This window comes from Seriola lalandi, unplaced genomic scaffold (assembly GCF_002814215.2).
Source record: "Seriola lalandi dorsalis isolate HSWRI2012SDOR001 ecotype SW California unplaced genomic scaffold, Sedor1 jcf7180002054977, whole genome shotgun sequence".
Taxonomy (NCBI): Eukaryota; Metazoa; Chordata; class Actinopteri; order Carangiformes; family Carangidae; genus Seriola; species Seriola lalandi.
In genome coordinates this window covers 955870-967943 of record NW_019525527.1, presented here as the reverse complement: position 1 = coordinate 967943, position 12074 = coordinate 955870, and the positions used below count along the sequence as shown (strand labels likewise).

General features: G+C 45.1%; 2 protein-coding genes across 2 annotated transcripts in view; both read right to left on the bottom strand.

Moving 5' to 3' along the window:
• Positions 1-10136, bottom strand: part of senp7b (SUMO specific peptidase 7b) — a 15633-nt gene extending 5497 nt beyond the window's left edge. The window contains exons 1-11 of the mRNA XM_023396469.2: positions 9931-10136; positions 8661-8775; positions 8344-8426; positions 8067-8237; positions 7582-7679; positions 7074-7228; positions 5908-6223; positions 5503-5630; positions 2939-3073; positions 1372-1405; positions 1016-1222 (exon numbers count right to left, since the gene is read on the bottom strand). Of these exons, the coding sequence (XP_023252237.1) occupies positions 1016-1222; positions 1372-1405; positions 2939-3073; positions 5503-5630; positions 5908-6223; positions 7074-7228; positions 7582-7679; positions 8067-8237; positions 8344-8426; positions 8661-8774 (1441 nt within the window). The 5' untranslated portion in view covers position 8775; positions 9931-10136. The remainder of the gene's footprint in view (positions 1-1015; positions 1223-1371; positions 1406-2938; positions 3074-5502; positions 5631-5907; positions 6224-7073; positions 7229-7581; positions 7680-8066; positions 8238-8343; positions 8427-8660; positions 8776-9930) is intronic.
• A 73-nt stretch (positions 10137-10209) lies between these two features.
• The window catches only part of LOC111646841 (uncharacterized), a 4069-nt gene continuing 2204 nt past the window's right edge, over positions 10210-12074 (bottom strand). The window contains exons 4-6 of the mRNA XM_087171151.1: positions 11928-12072; positions 11228-11274; positions 10210-11075 (exon numbers count right to left, since the gene is read on the bottom strand). Of these exons, the coding sequence (XP_087027277.1) occupies positions 10531-11075; positions 11228-11274; positions 11928-12072 (737 nt within the window). The 3' untranslated portion in view covers positions 10210-10530. The remainder of the gene's footprint in view (positions 11076-11227; positions 11275-11927; positions 12073-12074) is intronic.

Genomic DNA, 12074 nt, shown 5'->3' with positions numbered 1-12074 from the left:
ACCAGGAGGGACCAGGAGGAGGCAGGAGGAACCAGGAGGAAGCAGGAGGGACCAGGAGGAGGAAGGAGGCAGGAGGGACCAGGAGGAGGCAGGAGGGACCAGGAGGAAGCAGGAGGGACCAGGAGGAGGCAGGAAAGACCAGGAGGGACCAGGAGGAACCAGGAGGAAGCAGGAGGGACCAGGAGGAAGCAGGAGGGACCAGGAGGAGGCAGGAAAGACCAGGAGGGACCAGGAGGGACCAGGAGGAACCAGGAGGAGGCAGGAGGGACCAGGAGGAGGCAGGAATGACCAGCAGGGACCAGGAGGGACCAGGAGGAGGCAGGAGGGACCAGGAGGAGGCAGGAAAGACCAGGAGGGACCAGGAGGGACCAGGAGGGACCAGGAGGAGGCAGGAGGGACCAGGAGGAGGCAGGAGGGACCAGGAGGAAGCAGGAGGGACCAGGAGGAGGCAGGAAAGACCAGGAGGGACCAGGAGGGACCAGGAGGAGGCAGGAAGAACCAGGAGGAAGCAGGAGGGACCAGGAGGAGGCAGGAGGAACCAGGAGGAAGCAGGAGGAAGCAGGAGGAAGCAGGATGTTATTGTCCAACATGAATATTACAGATTTAAAAACAAGTTTAAGTTTTTATTTAAATTTAAACAAAAATTTAATTTAATTTGATCAATCTCTGGACCAACTGGTCCAGTCTATGACCAGTCTGAAGACGTACTGGCACATCTATCAGCCCAGTCTGACCAGCTTAACCAGTGTAACCAGTGTCAGCACAGTTTGACCAGTACCAGTACTACATTAATGTCGGTTCATGCAGAGGTTGTTTTTGATGACTCTTCTGGTTCAGGGAAACGGCGTCGGAGTGAGCGCTCCTGCGTTTTATTTGACTGATCAAAAACAGAGTGTGTGATGGAAACGACTTCATCTGTCCCGCTCTGAGCCGTCGCCGTGCGTCGTGTTGTTCTGACACTGACAGGAGCTGAAGTGAAGTGTCAGGTGTATCAGAGGGGGAGGGGCTTGTTTACCTGAGGCAGTGGAGATCCGCATGGCCGACAGCTCTCTGCGCAGCAGGTTGGCCTGAGCCTCCGTCACCCACAGGAAGAGCAGCGAGGGGGCCGGACCTTCCCAACCGGTCAGCAGAGCCCCGCCCTGAGCCACGCCTCCATCCCAAACTCCATAACCTCGAACCTGAGACGCCACCACGGTCACCTCCCCTTTCTCCGCTCCTGACACTGAGACATGACACATGTTTCTTCTTTGAATCTTTCATCATATTTATTCAGACGAAACCAGCTGTTAAACTTCATCAGACGAACGAAGAAATCACAGCTGTCGCTTTGAGTATTACTCAAATAAAAAGAATGTGTTGAAGGACTTTTACCTTTCAGAGGAACAGTGATGCTATCTTCAGTGATCTACACAGAGAGAGAGAAGGTCAATCTGTTATTTAATTATCCTCCAGACTGTCTGTTTTAAATTAAATCAAATTATTAATAAAACTTCTTGGAGGAAATTTGACATAAAACACAAACGTGTCTTTGGTCGTTGTCATTATGTCAGTCTTCGTTATTACGGTTGTGTGTGTTTTATAATTAGTGTTTCTGAGTGTAGCTGCGGTGTTCTTCCTCTTGTTTTGGTGTTTGTTGATGAGCTCGTTGGATCTTTATTAAAATGTGTAAATGCACATATGTGAGCAGTCCTCTGACCTCTGACCTCTCTCACACCGAGGCGTGACTTTCACAGCTTGTCTCAGGATGTTTTGTGCAGTCGGCTGCAGGTCTCTGGATAAAGTGTTGGATAAACTACCGGACATCACGACCATCAAATAAAATACTGTCAGGCAGATTCTCTGACACGCTGACCCACTAACCTCTTCCTGTCCTGCCCTCCTGGTTTTTACGGCGCTCTAATTAAAGCCGGCGCTGCGCCATCAGACCTCATGCTGCGACTTCATTGCTCGTTAATGACTGAAACTTTAACGTTTTACAGCCTCCGTGGGAGTTCGGAGTTTCTCTGCTCTTACGCCACACTTTGACTCTCTTCCCGCTGCACTGCCACAGGGGCTTTCTGGTGCCGTTGCCATGACGACGGTTTGGTGTTTTATGCCAAAACGATTTAGGTGTTTTCCAATGAGACTCCTGAGTTCATCCAAAGTTGTCAGAGTTTTGGCTGAAAGTCAAGTTTCATTATACTGACGGATTTAGTGTAAGTGAGGTGGTGTGAATACACGCACACACACACACACACACACACACACACACACACACACACACACACACACACACACACACACACACACTAAAACAAACATAAACACTGGAAAACACATGTGAATTATTAAAACTACAGTACAAGCAACAGAATACAATTATGGGTGTGTGTGTGTGTGTGTGTGTGTGTGTGTGTGTGTGTGTGTGAGATCTGGAACAGGACATGGAAAAAGAAAAGACGGTGAAAACATTGAGTTGGTGCAGAAACTCTGGAACGTCCAACAGCAGCTGCCTGGCAGTAAACGCACCACTCACAGTGTTCATACTGACCTGAGCACACATTTAACATGTACATACATTTAACATGTACATACACTTAACATGTACATACATTTAACATGTACATACATTTAACATGTACATACACTTAACATGTTCATACATTTAACATGGTTTGTGACTGAAGTGATAATATATATAAAAATATAAATAAAGTTTTCTTGAAATGTTTCTTCCTGGTCACTGCTCTGAAAAACTTTATGAAACATGATTTATTGGAGAAATAGAACAAGAGAAGTTGTAAAATAGAAAAATCAACATGTAGAAAATGTAAATATCTGTCGAGTGTGAAGACGCTGTGGTTCAGTCCATGATCGGCGAGGAGACGACCTCGTAGACTTCTGAAAACACTTTTCTTACGTGTCAACTAAAAATCTGGTAAACGTCAGCTGTACTCACCATCATCTTCCCGCTGGCGTCGGCGTGTGTCAGGCCGGCGTGAAGCGAGGAGAACTCCAGCTGCAGGAAGGAAGGCGGCGTCAGCGGCGGCTTGTCGAGACCTCCTTCAGCTCTGGACGAACAGGCGAGTTGACCCTGTCAGACGACACCCAGGTACACAGTCAACACACAGGTACTTCCCTCAGGATGTCTCAGGTCAGGCTGCACATTCACACTGCAGCGATTCAGTCTGATGATGCAGAGTTTCCCACTGCCAATGTCAATAATCAATAACATTAATAATCAGGTATCAATAGTTTCTATAAGAAGTTTATCTGTTGTTTATCTGTTGTTTCCTGTGGGGTCACCAGAGGACAGTCCTCAGGTGTCAACAGTTCACCCACAGTGAGGATGACTTCTTTCATCAGAGGAAAGTGTTGACATCAGACAGAAGGTCAAGTGACCTCAGACCATTGTGTTTCAGTCAGACACTAACGACCCTAACGACCTTAACGACCCTAACGACACTAACGACCTTAACGACCCTAATGACCCTAACGACCCTAACGATCCTAACGACCCTAACGACACTAACGACCCTAACGACCCTAACGACCCTAACGACCTTAACGACCTTAACGACCTTAGACAGAGTACGAAAAAAAAAACGACTTGATGTGAGTAATAAAACGTAATAAAGTGATAAAGTTGGTCTTCTTTAGTTGGAAACAGATCTGGGTCACGTTCAGCATTAAGACTGTTTCAGCTGGTTTCAGGATCAGCGTCAGTAAACACAACAACAAACACTAAGACAGTCCATTCAGTCCATCTGGATCTGCTCACAGCCCCACAGGGTTCTGATGCTCTACAGGGTCTACGGAGACCAGACCAGAGACCAGACCAGAGACCAGAGACCAGAGACCAGAGACCAGAGACCAGACCAGAGACCAGACCAGAGACAAGAGACCAGACCAGAGACCAGAGACCAGAGACCAGAGACCAGAGACAAGAGACCAGAGACCAGACCAGAGACCAGAGACAAGAGACAAAAGACCAGAGACCAGAGACCAGAGACAAAAGACCAGAGACCAGACCAGAAACCAGACCAGAGACCAGACACCAGACCAGAGACAAGAGACAAAAGACCAGAGACCAAAGACCAGACACCAGACCAGAGACCAGAGACCAGAGACCAGAGACCAGACCAGAGACCAGACACCAGAGACCAGAGACAGTAATCACCAGAGCCCAAAATGACCCTGTTTTCTGTCAATACGTTGTTGAACAAACATAACCTGATCATCATAATGAGTGTCCTGCGTCAGGACTTCAGGGCTCTGAGATACAGAAGACAAAGAGATGATAGATGCAGATATTTCATCTGTTGTTTTGACAGAATACTAAACTTAGAGTTTCTGGGTTTGGGGTTCAGATGAGTCCACCAGATGAAGGTTTTGAGGTCTCTGGTGTCTGAACAGCTGCAGGTGTTCTCAGTAAATTAAAACCTGCAGCCCGCTGGCCTGTCGGAGAGATTTCAATGCTCCAGTCTGAGGAACGACCTGGCCGACTTCTGGGTTATTTAATCCTGGAGCCTCTGTGCTCTACATGACTCCGGCTCTTCGTTTCCCAGATACTAATTGTTATTCACACAGATGGCACGCATCAAAGTCAAGCTGGTTTTTCAGCAGACTTCAAGAGATAATCACGCCGCTCCTTCTCCCTCTAAAGACTTCCAGGATGACTATAAAGTTTTCATAGTTCTCTTCATCATTTCTATCAGTTACATCATCACTGTAAAGATCTGAGAACTACACGACCAGGTCCGTCCCTTCATCACATCCTCCTGCAGCACCAACATTTTATCATATTGTCACAAAATGTTTGCAAAACAGTTAAAAGATCTGTTGAAAATAGACTTGGTCTTTGTCCTGTGAGTGATGGGGGGACACAGCCTAAAACTGATACCTGAATCTTGACCTGCAGAACTGGCACCACCTCATTTGAGACCTGGAAAGACAGCAATGTGAAAAGAACCAAACCTGAACCTCTAGTACCTTTAGTAAGTACCTTTAAAACCTTTAGTTAACACCTGAGACAGGTAGGCAGGTAGGCAGAGACACAATGAGATGCATTACCTGCAGCAGCTGACACACTGTGAGCTGATTAGACTAAAACCTGGACTGGTATAAATCTTAGCAGCTACTTTTAGCCTGAGGATGCTGTTGAATGTGGTCGGTGGTTTAATGGCAGCGAGTGGAGAACCAGCTCCACCTGCTGTTTACCTCCATCAACCGGTCGCCTCCTGTTCACTCCGAGGAGGAGGCAAGACTTCACTCTGGTTTGACTCTTTGGGATGAGTCTGGATGGAAACTTGGCCACTGGTTGTGTGAGACCAGCTGAGCAGAAGAGTGAATTAGGTAAAATCATCTGAATGCAAAATTGGAACCTCCTCCTCGTGGTCGTATCCCTCCGCCACTCAGACCAGTTCCGGGTCACATCCTGTTTATAGGGTTAGGGTTACCCTATCTTCTCCTGTGACCTCTAACAGGAAGCTCTGCTGTAGGACGAACAGGTGCGTCTCCTACCTGCATCTTGTCTGAGTTCCCTTCATGGGATTGGTTCGCCCGGCTGGCGCTCTGCGACGTCCTCTTTGCTGCGTCTCCATCGTCCTCCCCCTCCTCCCCCTCCTCTTCCTCCTCACTGGACAGCACAACTGAAGATAAATGACAAATAATCTAAATCAAGATCTTTAAATATGATAAATGATTCAGTCATTTGAATATTTGTTTATTTAATTTATCTGATAGAAATTCTGAAGGAAAGAGCTGCAGGTGAATATTTACAGGGACTTGGAGCGTCTGTTGTGGATGTGATCAATAACTGGATCGATGGCGAAGGTTAAAGATTCAGATTTTTGTTTCCATTCAATCATATTTTCTTCTACTTTAATACCAATAAGAAACAGTTTATTTTATTCTGGTCTGACTCACTGGGCTCGGCTGGACTCTGTCTGGGTTTCCTCCTCAGCCGAAGCTGCAGGTTCGTCTTCCTCTCTCTGAACTCCCTCCACCTCCGTCTCTCCTTCTCCCTCACGTCCTCCATCAGGTTGCTCCCGGAGGCCTTCCACGCCGTCTGGTCCAGACTCCGCCTCCTGTCTGGCGCCGTCACCGAGGAGACGGAGGAGGAGGAGGAGGAGGAGGAGGGAGGTCTGTGGACAACGTTTGTAGACGGGGAGACGGAGTCGTCCTCCGACGTGTGATCTGAACCCGAGACAGACGAGTTGTGTCTCTTCAGAGGAGAGTCGCTCTGAAACCAGGGTTCATTCATTTGGTTTATTATTCTACACACAGAGGAAAACAGTAAGACAGTAAGTGGACACTGAGTTCAGCATCTAATGTCATTCATTTGTTTTAAACATCTTATGACTATTTAGTGTTTAACTTATTAATATCATGATGATGAGTTTTCCTTGCATAGTTACAACTTTATTCTCAAACTGTTAAACGTCAGTGAAACTTAATTCTGGTAGTTAATGTCCTGACTTCACCTCAGAACGAAAATCTAACGTTTCTCTTATTTTATGACTGTAGAGCGTCATGATTTTACATACAACTAAAACACACTCTCACAATATTTCAGCTCTACATGTAAAAATGTACTAAAAAAACTTCTTCATAAAACACTGTTTTCTTCTTAAAGTTACAGCTTTTTGTCAAAATATCACATCATCTGAATCTCTGCTGTAAACTGCTTTAAAGCTCCTCTTAGCCTGATGTTGCTCCACAGATGCTCTAACAACAGCACAATAAAACTATTTTTACCCATAAAGCTCATACTGAGCTCCCTCTTATATAATTGTAATGTAATGTAATGACTAATTACCAAACTGAGAAACCACGAACTGTCTCTCTGAGACCGTAACTTCACTTAAATTTCAAACACGTCCCAGTGATGTGTGAGTGAGTCTGTTCTTCCTGAACTAAAACAAAACCAGTTTGGCATCAGTTTCCTGAACTGAAGTTCATTTCAGTTTTGGTGGAGATTTCAGGAAAAGTGGTTTTGTGTTTGAAAACCTGCCGAGTGATGATGATGAGTTCACAGAGCTGTCAATCATCTGCTCTCATGTGAAACCCTGCTCCCGACCTCTGAGCGTTACCTTCCCCTGAGCGGCATCCCGTCCTGACTCGACTCTCCTCCACAATCTGGCTCCCAGCGTCGAAGGACTCCGACTCCCAGCATGCTCCTCACCTCGCAGCTTTGCTAGAGAGTCCACGGACGCCACAGAGATGCTGTTGCCTGACGAGGACGAACCTGGAGTCGAGATGACTATCAGTTACTTTACAAGTAACTTCCTGTACAACCAGCTAATAAAGATGTAATAACTGATTTTTATGTCTGAGGATAAACAAACAAACAAATAAACTTTTTGCAATAAAGTTGCAAAAGTCAAAAGTTTCATTTTCACAAGTGAAACAGAAACTGAAAGTGTAAATGTTTCTGGTGAAAACTGATTTTCACATGTTACAGAAAACTGCTGCTGAAATAATGAATACTGTAACAATAATAATAATAATAATAATAATAATATTATTATATGTCCATGTGTTTATGTGCACATATACTTCATTAATGTTCTTTAATGAAGCTGCTAATTCAAATCTCACCAGAGGATTCATCAGTTTTCTTCTTCTGTGGTGGAGACAGATGCTCTGAGGTCACTTCAGGCTGCAGCAGTCGGTGTGACGCTCTCTTAGGACGCCATCTGGTGGACGAAACATGGGACGACGGTTCAGTGAAAACAACTCACTGCACAGATCTCCATTTAAAACAGACAAGTGGATGTGACTTTAACCTGCTGAAAAGCACTAAAGTTGTTGAGTTAAAAATGTGACAGCAGGCAGGAGAGACAGGAGGAACTTTAGAGTTTCTGGAGTCTTGTGGCGCCTACTTTGTTTTCTGGACTTGTTTCTGGAACATGAATTTTTGTATGAAGATTCTCCACAGTGGAGAATCTATTGATTGTGTAAAGACTGCGGAGGAAGTGAAGCGTGAGTCTCCTGGTTCTGTGTAGACGTGGTGGGAGAGTTTCTGACTCCAGGCTCAGGGATTCAAACCAGAAACTTTTTGACACCAGCTTCTGTGAACTCACCCGTTTAAAGCTGACCGTGAGGACGACTCTGCTCTCTGTCCCGGCTGTGACTGGCTGCTCGAGCTTCCTGGTGATCTGTGATTGGCTGCTGATGCTGCTGCACCTCTGTTGGAGCAGGTGAGTCCCAGCAGCGTTTTCACCACGTTCCTGAACAGAGGTTTACTCGGCGTTCTGAACAGACATGACAAAAACCATCTTTAGAAGTGTTTTAATTCAGGTTTAATCAGGTTCAGTACGCCGCTGATTCTTCAGTGTTGTTTTCAGGCATTGTACAAACCTCTGTCTGTTTGTAGAGGAGCCAAGTGTGTTCCCAGCATGCATCCTGTCAGCTCCCCCTCTGCTGGACTGATCCCCATAAGCCTGTTCAGACAAAACAAGACGGGCTTGAATCCAACTCATTCTAGTCTCTGTGCTCTCTTCAAATACAGTGTACCACCTTAAAAGACCACCTTTAGAAACATTAACAAATCTGTAGCGTCACCTTAAAGGAACCACCTGTTTTTAGAGAGGATGACAGGTCAGTAATACCACCTTAAAGGACCCTACAGTTCGGACAGACCCCTTACAGAGACACTGACAGATGAATAATACCACCTTAAGTTGTGGGGCAGGGCTCTGGAGGCGGGACAGCGGTGACTGCAGGTGCACGTGGGTGGAGTCAGAACCTGTTGGCTGTTTCTTCTTTGGGATTTTGAAGACAGACGCCATCCTGTCAACCACACAGAAAACACACTCAGGGCAGACCTCGAACAGAAAACACACAGAACTACTGCAACAGTCCCATCTGGCTGCAGTGTGGACATCATGCAACTGAAAGAGGTCACCATGCCAACATCCATTACAAAAACCAGACTTTGTAACGTGGTGTTACCGGATGTAATGAAATATGGTTAAAACACCCAAAACTGAGACCTCGCCTCGATCAATAAACAAACTGTTTCTATAGAGATTCTAGGGCAGAAAATAACAATCTATAAATGAGACAAACCAAATAACAATAGAGGATCAATCTGGTTTTTGTGCTTCTGCTCACAAAGTTAGACCTGAAATGAATTATTAAATACTGTATTAAGCCTGTTGTCTTCTACCATACACCATCATTAAACATTTATCCTACAACTAAGGCTGACAGATAAGTTTTACTCTTCAGGGAGCAGTTTCAGTCTTGCTTGGCTCTGGGACCCTTGGAGCTCAGGAATTGAACCCGAGACCTTTTCCCGCCACCCATCACAGCAGCCAGTCCTTTAACAGGTAACACACAAACTACTGGGAGAACATCTGGCTGCTCCAGAGAGACGATCAGTTCGTCCAACAAAACATTGATAAACACAAGGTTTTTCAACGCAGCATCGCTCATTATGATAAAACTTGAAATTCTGAACGATAAGGATTTATTCTGTCATTTGGGTTTGGGCTCAAATTCACCAAAACAGCTCTTTACGTAAACTGAGTGTAAAATTATTCAGGCCTTGGTCATTTTTGTCTCAGTTCAACCACGAACATATGATGCTGCGGTCGATAGCTGAGCGCGCGAATCATGTATAAAAGTACATGTTTTTACAGTATAAGTTCTAGTTAGTGGATTATTTGTGAGCCGAATTTAACAGAAGGTCTTCCACTTTAATATAAAGTCTTTACTCGTATCCCACAGTAAGTGTTTGCTTCATCTTAGTGGAAAAATGTTGAATAGCGATATTTGTTAACGGGGATCCTGCTGGGGGGTAGCCTCAGTAAAAACCCAGCTCCACTAAAACCTCAGCCACAGGAAAGTGTTAACTTTCAGTTGGATATTTATATGAAACTGAGCAATGACAGTTCTGTTAACAGAAACTCAAAGCAGCTTTCAGGCTCTAAATTCACCAACCTTCTGTCAGCCGGCGGAGCTAAGCTGCTAGTTAGCCGGTGAGCTAAGTTAGCTGATGTCTGGCTTCTTGTTAAACGCTCGTGAACTCTCCGGCAGGTTCATGTGGTGGGACGCACGCGCTGTCTGCTGGGTAAAAAGTGAAAAAATATATATTTTAAAAACACATTTTTATCATTTCTGTCCGCTGCCGGTCCGAGCTGACGACGTCTTCAAAGACTTGAAAGAAGTGAAATGACAACAACCGCTGCGCACAACAGCGTGATTACGTCACTGAAAACGTAAATTTGATTTAGCTTTATTTAAAAACACCTGTTTACAAAAGACAAAAGTACAAATAATTTATTAACAAACTCACCGGTGCTTGGACTTTAAAAAGACAAAAGACAAGAAAATGACAGAATCTTAAAAATAAAAGTCAACATGTTTATCCTGTAATAATCGTAGATTCATCTTTAAAGAAAGAAGTTTACAAGACTCATTTAGAAGAGAGAAAAATAACCTGTTTTAACTCATGAACCTGAAAATGTCTTTGAGTGAAAGAGACAGACATGTAGAGACTGAACTATCTGTTCAGTGAGAACGTTTCTCTCTCTGCTACATTCAACACAGAGACACTGAGGAACCAGACCACCAGAACCAGACTCCAAACCCAGGATACAGAGGTTCAGTGAAGGTGGTGTTGAAGGTGTAGAGGTGGATCAGTTTGTTAGAGGAGACTCTGTAGAAGGACAGAGAGCCAGCAGGACAGTCCACATACACTGCTACTCTGTCAGAGACAGAGGAGGAGGAGGAGGAGGAGGAGGAAGAGGATGTTTTTATGTCATTGTGAAAGACAGAGTAACCAGCACCAGAGCAGTACAGACTCCAGGACTGATCGTTCTTTCCAAACTCACAGTCTTTACTGTTTCCTTTCCTGCTGATTCCTCTGTAACTCACTGATATATAAACCCCTCCTCTGCACTCGACCTCCCAGTAACAGCGACCAGTCAGACCAGTTGAACACAGCAGCTGAGGCCATGGGTCAAATCTGTCTGGATGATCAGGATATGACTGATCCTTCTTCACACGTGTCACCTTCCTGTTGTTGTCAGACAGTTTGATCTCTCTGTTCACTGTGTTTGTGTCGATTGTGAGTTCACAGGAATCTGATGGAGAGAACAAGACACAGCTGCAGTTATTGATCATCTGATCAGTTACTGACAGTTTGATGATGAGTCCTGACATCAGTGATGTGACAGTTTGAAGAAGGTTGAATGTGCTGCTTTGTTTTCATCAATCACATTAAAAACACACTTACACTTCCTCAGACCTGGTGTCAACCATCGGACTCCACCAGGCTCCGCCCTGAAAGGAGGAGGGGGGTCAGACCAGCACGTTCTCTGTCAGCATGCACACATGGACATTACATGGCTCTCATACACAGACTGTTTGATTACTGTGTTCAGATGGAGGCTTGTGTGTATGGATGTACATTGACCATATTGATTATTGATCATCAATGTTTGAGAAGACAGAGACATGATGATGTGACCTGATTGAATTGTCTCTGATTTCCTCCTTGGTTGGAGACACTGGGACATGAATGTCTCTGATCAGTGTGGATGGTTTTATTATTGTTGGTGTGTCAACACTGAACAGGTCTCTACAGTCTTTGGACTGTTCTGGTGAAAACACTCTGTTGGTTCAGGAGCAGTTAAAGCAGCTGCAGCTGAAATGTTTCCTGATACAGCCTGAAATAAAGTCTGATCAAAACATCTGTAGAGACTCAGGTCACAGGACACAGCTGACAACAGCTGGATTCACAACTGATAAATCTCTAAATATGACACAGTGAGTCATAATGAGACACTGAAGTCATCAGGAGAAAACTCCTCTGTTGTTGTTGTTGAAGTCAAAGCTCTTCTGTACAGATCTGTCATCAGCTGTGACACAGAAACTGTTTCAGCTCTTCCTCCTCTATCAGACAGTGTGTGTGTCTGCAGCAGGCCTCTACATACCTGAGAGTGTCCAGTCTCCAGTCTGGATCCTCCAGTCCAGCAGACAGAAGCTTCAGTCCTGAGTCTCCTGGATGATTGTAGCTCAGGTCCAGCTCTCTCAGGTGGGAGGGGTTGGAGCTCAGAGCTGAGGCCAGAGAAGCACAGCCT